The sequence below is a fragment of the Monopterus albus genome, unplaced genomic scaffold, assembly GCF_001952655.1.
Source record: "Monopterus albus unplaced genomic scaffold, M_albus_1.0 scaffold257.1, whole genome shotgun sequence".
Lineage (NCBI taxonomy): Eukaryota > Metazoa > Chordata > Actinopteri > Synbranchiformes > Synbranchidae > Monopterus > Monopterus albus.
In genome coordinates, this window is record NW_018128137.1 from 399,987 (window position 1) to 407,833 (window position 7,847).

Genomic DNA, 7,847 nt, shown 5'->3' on the forward strand with positions numbered 1-7,847 from the left:
ACACACACACACACACACACACACACACACACACACACACACAGCAGTTTGTCATTAATCCTGCTTGATCAAGCAGGGACCCCCCGATGTTTCCATGGAGCTGGAAGAAGAAGGAGTGATGAGCAGGAAAACAAAAAAGAAGTGAGGTAGAGGAGGATGAGTGAGTGTGTGTGTTTTTAGGGGGGGGCAGCTGGTCTGTCCGCTCCCCCTCAACAGTGACACAGTAACTGGCATGGCCATCTGTCCAGACACACACACACACAGGCTAGTGAAGGTGTACAGTGCAAACACCGTAGCTGGATGAGAGTTGGGGGGAAACATTAGACCAGTGAGGAGGATGATTCATGGACGAGAGCTTCTGTTCACATTTTGTATTGTCACACCTAAACAACAAGTCACCAGAATCTTTTAATGTTCTGTTTTCTTTTGACAAATTCAAACGTTGATGATAATAATGATGTCTGCAGCCTTTAGCTTCACTGGCATCCTAACACTTAGTAGGCTTTGATATATGCTTTTACAAAAGCTGGATGTTTGGGACCCAAAGAGAAATCCTTTACATATTCTACAGTGTTATTACACAGGTTTACCAATGAGGTGACTGGATTAGTTTATGAAATAGGGATATGACTGAGGATTATTAATTCTGTTAACATGTTTTAATGAGAATCATGTCAATAGCAGTGTGTGATCAACTAGACTGTGACATTCATTTTAAATAGCAGAGCTCCAATCTATAGATTTGTTTAGTGCATTTCAACAGACCTCTTTTCAGGGATGGAAACTGCACAAAAAGAGTTGGACAAAGAAAAATTAAAAACCAGGATTGACCTCTTCAGTCTGGCAGCTACTGTTCTGGCCTGTTGGCTGCCGGGAGCTCCTCCGTGGCTGGCAGCATGAAATGACTACTCATGGTTTGAAAAACTCTTCTTGTAACCTTCATAAGTGACAGGCGAGGCTAATCTACAGACTGTAGGATAAAGAACTATGGTAGGCAGGAGTGTGTGTGTGTGTGTAACATCTTAGCTAAAGTACCTTTAAGCTTTTTGGCTTATTTCAGTTGAATGTGTGGTGACAACCTTTTAATCTTTTGGTTGTCATCTTGCTCCTGTGCAATTTGCCCGGCGTGATGGGAAGTTGCACCACAGTGACAATAATCTGACAGGTTTTGTGCAGGATCCAGTGACTGAAGTTACAGTAAGACAATGCAGCTCAAAAATACAACTTCCTGCTATACTTTTGAGTGTTCAGTTGTGTCTACATGTGTCTGGATGGAACCACGGGCTGTCTGAACACACACACACACACACACACACACACACAGAATAGCCTCGACTAATTAATAATGAATAAAGCCTCTGGCAAAATGAATTTTTAAATTCTCTTATTATTCTCTAGCACATTTTGTTTTGCCTATTCTTTAGACATAGGCTGTAATTTGTGCTTCATTTTGTTGTGCATGTTTAGCTTTAATGCCTTAACAATGAAGTAATAAAATTAAAATACTCGTAACATTGTGAATCTTATATTTTACATCAGCAGCACTAGGTTTTATGTTTCTCTCGCGCCAGGTGCACTCACTGCTGAGTTAAATGACCTGGCATCAGAAAGCACTGCCAGCCTCTCTGCATTAGTGTCCATGTTCACAATGCATATCCAATTAGTTTCTACAATAGTATTTTACTCTGAGCGGGAGGACTGCAGAGCTGTGGAAGTCTGGCTGTGATTTATGGCAGTGTTTAGGAAATCACTGAGCCTGAATTGGCCTGTATTCGTCTTTACGTCTGGGTTTTTCTGGTGTGACATGATGAAGTAAGACTGAAATTCACTGTAGTTTAAAATGAAGGGGTTGGAAGTAGTTCTGTAAATCTGTGTTAAGTCATGAGCTCTCTTATTCTGACAGTCTCTGTCTGGTTTCATGTTGAAATAATACTCTTACCTTTAGCACTTCCACAGGGACATACTCATTCAGTGAAAGATGGCTCTACAGAAGCCTCTGTGGTACAAACTAAATCAGTACTTTGGGATATGCCACGAGTAGAGGATGGATCGGGCTGCGTATTTCTGTCCAAACCCGACCTGTACCCAAGAGTGTGGCATCCGAACCCAACTTGTATATAATGTCCAAACCCGACCTGAGTTAGACAGTGTTTTTCCCCTTATCATTAAACAAAGCAGACATTTGAGCGCTCCAGCCATCTAGCCTAAAGTTTGACTTGCCTGTCTGAACCCGACCCAAACATAATTTCTAAATTTCTGTCCAAGCATGGTACCAACGGGTCCAGTAGGGCTCGGTTCACACTAGTTGTGCTTTTGCACATCTTTACATTGCCAAGACACATTTATATAATTGTTTTCTCTTCTAAATTAAATTATTTAAATAGTTGTTTCCTGCTGTTTCCTGTCTTTCTTTGCTGTTGCAGTGACTGTTTCAGTGCACTAAAAACTTTTGCCGTCTCTCATTTTCTGAATTGTTTGTTCCTGACATGTGGGATGTTAGATAAATATTTCAGACATGGCTGATCTTTCTCTCTCTGCAGGTGTTTCTCTCGGTCAGACCACCTGGCCCTGCACATGAAGAGGCACATCTGAAGGCAAAATAAGGAAAGGAGTGGGAGTGGGGAAGAAGCAAGAGGAGGAGGAGTGATGGGAGGAGAGAGGGATGGGCGGTCGAACAACCAGCTGCCCACCTCGTTCACCCTGTCCAAAAACCAGCCTGCGGCCATGACACCTGCAGGGCCGTGCATCCATCTGAGAGGGCCATAAAGACTGACTGTTCTCTCATCTGAGACAGGGATCGGAGGAGAACGAGGAGTAGCTAGATTGTTGTTTTTCTTTAAAATTACACACTCACACACTTGCAATAGTAAACAGTCCACACACCCATCTATGAACGCATCATCATCCCGGTGAACTCCAGCGGCTCTCATGCAGCTTGGACACTGCCAAACCAACATACACTTACTTGCTTGATGAAACATTACACCGCCGTTTTTCATTCTTTCTACTGAGTGTTTTCAAACCATAAGGTCCGTCTGGTTAAGGAGGTAGTTCAGTGGGGAAACTTTAGATATCCGTATAGTCAGTTAGTGCTTTGCCGGCTTTTGAAATCAATACTCAACATTTTTCTTAGTTTTTTTTTATGTTTCTCATACATGGAACATAAGAAACCATCATCTGCCGCAGTCAGCTTCAGAAATCTACGTGAAGAAAACAACAATGTCAAATCTGCAGGAGAGAGACTGTATGGATTGACTCCTAGCATGGCTGACAATCGAACCCAGGGCTCGGACGCTGGGTGTTTCAGTGCACCCTGGGACCTCGGTCAGCGGGTGCTGCTGCAGCTCTCAGGCTCTCCTTCAGTGGGTGTTTGCATCTCTCACCTTCACTGAGAAGCCTGCCACCTCCGCAGGCCGTCTGACAGGAATGCGCAGCGACACTTTCTTCCCTTTTTTTTCTACTTGGAGGACGATGATTCTTCTTATTGTTATTACAAAGAATAACACTTTGTTCTTTTCCTTCTTGGAGAAAATGTCATTGAATTGTGTTTAAAAAAAAAAAAGAAAATCTAAGATGACTTCAGCAGAATGTGCGGGATGATAAGATGAGTGCTGTTGGTCTTTAATCCCCATGTGCACTGTCTCTGCTTTTGCAGTCTGTAAGCGACCGATGGATGGACAAATACAGAATCATACCAAGGGATTTGTATTTTTATGGGAATAAATAAAAGCAGAGAGCAGAGAGGTCTCTTTGTGCCCTGCGATTCACTGCAGCTGAAACACAAAACCTGGCCTGACCCTCTGCAGACTCGCACTCTACCAGATTCAGGCGGAGAACTTGCTACTGGAAGTCGGTTGGTTTTGGGAATGTTCTTTGCTTTTTGTTGATTCTGAAAATCATCCTGGAATGCTTTCACAGACTCAAATCATCTCCCACACAGCATTGCAGGGCAAGAAAGGAGGCCGAAGAGCTGCTTTTTGGCTCACAAGGGGTTAAAGACCCAGCTGACCTCTGAGTGGTCAGACGTGGTCAGATGTGGTCACACTGGCCCGGTCAGATTTGCCTGTTTCATATCCATTGACTGCACTGACTTTTTCAATGTTACCTGTGCTTTTTTTTTTCTACAACAAAAATATAGAAAAAAGGAACTCAGAAAAAAAAAATCATAAAAAGACTAAAAATACAACACAAAAACAATGCTGTCTCGCTCTACACACTGCATACACATACTTGTTGATACACACAGTGCGATTTCTTTGCTCATGGCACTACTTGAGATAAGACTAATAAGATTTAGGAAAATAATTATTAAACTAATGAACAGAGTTGGAAAACAAAACACTGCATGGCAGGCTTTATTGTAGACACACACCAGCTCCAGAACACACACACACACACACAGACACACACACACACACAGACTTCCTGGAATTATATGTTCCGCTCCCAAATCTTTTTTCACAGTAGGAATTTAGCAACTGTTGTTTAGTAGAAGAGTATCTTAGCTCTCGGCTGGAGGTAATAAACGATTCCAAATCCTTTGAAGTGAGAAATCTGCTTGTTCCCAGTGCCAGCAGTCACCCACATATCGCTCACTACAGTTTGTGCCTCTCATTTAATCAGCGCTTTTACTTCTAGAAACTCGAGTTACATCGTTGGTTACAATGGAGTAAGTGAGCCGCTGTTTTCAGCAAAAATAAACAGAAGTAAAACAACTGCAGCAAATCTTCTATCCAAACTTGTACCATTGTTGAAGACACGTCGATAAATCTCAAGGGTCCTTCTGTCCTGCTTCTTATGTGAAGTGAATTTAAACGCCCTCAGGATGAATCTCCATCCTTTGCCCCAAACAAGTATTATCACATTACAAAATGTACTGACAGACCGACTCAAACTGGAAATCAGGTTGTTGGACGAACCACCTCAAACTGTTATGTTTGATGTCCTCGTAGCCAGGTGCTGAAATCCCAGATCCGTTTTTGATTTAAATAAAATTAATTGACCGTTATTTTCAGATTGAAATTATTTAGTGCTACAGAGCAGTGCTTCTATGATTAGGTCCATGTTTTGTTCAGTGAACATCTACCGAGATGCACATGCATATGTGTGAGCAAACAAGGGAGTACACACTCCCTCAGTTGGTTTCATGCTATTCCACTGATCAACAGTTGTCAGTGGTAGCAATGTGCCAACAAAAACAAAAAAGATTGCTCTCTTGCAAATGTGTATGAACAAAGCAGGATATAAAATATTTCAAAAATAGTTTTCTGAATGCTTTGATTCCATTTTTGCACCAAACACATGGTGGTGAGACACACAGAATCTAAAGATAACTTAGTTTAGAAGAAAACTCCACAGGGGACCTTTAAAACTAGAAGAACTTGGTGCATCTGGCAAAAAAAAAGTCAAATTTGGGATATCTTGAGCCACAGATACTCATAGGCTAATGTAACTGTAATTACATAAATATTTGCAAAAAAAGTAGTTTTAGGTCTTGAAAATTAGCATGAATAGGAACCCTTCTTTTGTTAGAGCGGGGTTGTCTTGTGGTCCTGTACACCAACATTTATACTGTTGATAGTCTGCACAGAACTGTCACAAGAGAAATCACTGATGATAGCAAACTCAATCTGCATAACCAGATTTCCCTTTGTTGCACTCGTTTGCAAAATAAACAAGTCAATAAATGCATTTTAATATTTAAAAAAAAAAAATTTCAAGCTTCCTAGCTAATACTGCAGCTAGGAAGCTAGCTCGCTCGTGGCAGTAACTGCATTGTCATTCTGCTGAGCACTAGTGGATTGTGGGCATGTCTTCAAAGATTGCTGTGTTTTACTTAATGTCTGAAAATAAATGCTTATTTCACTGGCCCAAATCATTAGCATTCACACCTCCAATGTAAAAAATACTACATGATAGGTGCAAACTGTTGCGCATCCATAACACCTGCTTCCTTTGCTCAGTGGTTGCAGAGTAACTAGACTCACCTTGCAATCAGGGCATTACTCATACCGTCAACCCCAACGTCGACACCGCTGCTTCATCCACCCAGCACCACTCATGTTGCTCTGTAGCACACGCTAACAGTCTTAGTGCTGCTGACATGTGCGGCTGGGTGAGGGTGCAGGATTTATGAAGCTGACGGGGGATCTCGCGTCCCAGTGTGCTCAGTCATCGTGCCAGTCGGCCTTGTCAGCCTTCATTAGGTGAAATAGTGAAAACACTTCCCTCAGGGGGGTTTACAGTGCAGCTTCGAACAATCAATACCAAAAACCTCCAGCATGGAACTGCCCTTTAGCCATGGGCAGAATCTCCCCTGGCCATGAGAGATCAGCAGGAGACGCCTTCATATGAGGCCTCTGTATCCCGCGGCAGCTTTCTCTACTAATTCTCTTTCTGCTAAATATGACATAAAGCAACGCACATTTGAGATGATTTCAGTTTCACTTTTAATTTCATTTCATTGTTTCTGATTTTTCTTACAAAAGCGGTATTGATGGTTGTTTTGTTTTTTCAGCTTGGATGAAGTCATGCCAAAATGTTGAGACATGCAAAAGGAGCCCTCCTATACAGGATGTACAATCATAGAGGGATGGCGATCGTAGCAATCTTGTGAGGCTTTTGATGGCGTGTCTCTGTGTGCGTGTGTGTGCACGTGTGTGTCATTAAGCATACAGTGAGGGAAGCAGTGAACATGTGTGGACCCATGTGAGAGAAACATAGGTTGATACATGTACTGTTGGAAAAGCAGTGGCTGACAGTTAGACCATTCATACACATCATGACTAGAGTCAAATTAAAGAGGCAGACTTGTATCATGCACTTACACCCAAACTCTCTGCCACATAGGTTTCCTTTCAGTTTTATGGAGAACACTTATTGCTTATTAAATTATATCTGTAATAAAAAATACAAAAATTAGACTTCAAAAACACGATAGCTGAACCATTTTTATTTGGTGAGAATCTACTGTCACTTACAAAACACTGAGACCTGCATGCAAAGGTTTAAATTGGTCCTTTTAAAACGTACACTATATTTTTAGGTGAAAATTGAACGGATGAAAATGATGAACCTTAAGTTCACACTGAATGTTTGTTTTCCAAACTACACAGTCTTATCAAGCTGTTGAAGATTTCATTTACCACTTTAGAGAATACATTTTAAAATGCACAGTTAGTCATAATGCTGGCCAGCATATAACAAATATAACCCATAGATTATCTTCGCTTTAATTAAGGTCCCTCTAGATGCCTGAGATATCTCGGTCAGATATGATTTCACATTTCGTTCCCTTCATGTCTGGCGGTCTGTTGAAGCAGGTTTTCTGTCATGCGTTGCTCCGGGTCCCCTATTGTCTCTCAGGCTCCTCCAGCCTGGCTAGCTGCCGTCCCATAGCTCTGATTAGCATTCACATTCTCTAGTGTCAGTTTAGCTAATGAGATAGCCAGGGGTCATTGGGAAACTGAGTGGTCTGGAGAAAGAAACAACAGGGACTTTGAGCCGGACCGTTTCCAATGGTCTGTACCCGGTGGACAGATTTGTCTTTGATCAAACAGAAGATCCTGTTAGCCCAGAGAAATGCCAGGACACAGTGATATTTGTCTAAACTTTGATTTAAAAAAAAAAAAAAAACAACCATTTACCCACATGGCTTTCCAAGTTTTTAAAACAGCTCTTACATTTCATCTCACAGACTACAGATAAAGTAAATTACCATTTATCTACAAAGTCCCTTCAGATATTTAATCCACTCCGTGTCCCTCAAACCCTGTCTGTCTTCACAGCTAAAGTGCCATTCTTGTTTCCCTCCATCCTCGCCCTATCATTCCCTCTCTGTCCATCTA

The 7,847-nt window shown here is 41.7% G+C and overlaps 1 protein-coding gene across 1 annotated transcript in view; it reads left to right on the plus strand.

The window, feature by feature from the left end:
• Window positions 1-3,562, plus strand: part of klf7b (Kruppel like factor 7b) — a 65,634-nt gene extending 62,072 nt beyond the window's left edge. The window contains exon 4 of the mRNA XM_020621301.1: window positions 2,541-3,562. Within this exon, the coding sequence (XP_020476957.1) occupies window positions 2,541-2,592 (52 nt within the window). The 3' untranslated portion in view covers window positions 2,593-3,562. The remainder of the gene's footprint in view (window positions 1-2,540) is intronic.
• Window positions 3,563-7,847: the final 4,285 nt, after the last annotated feature.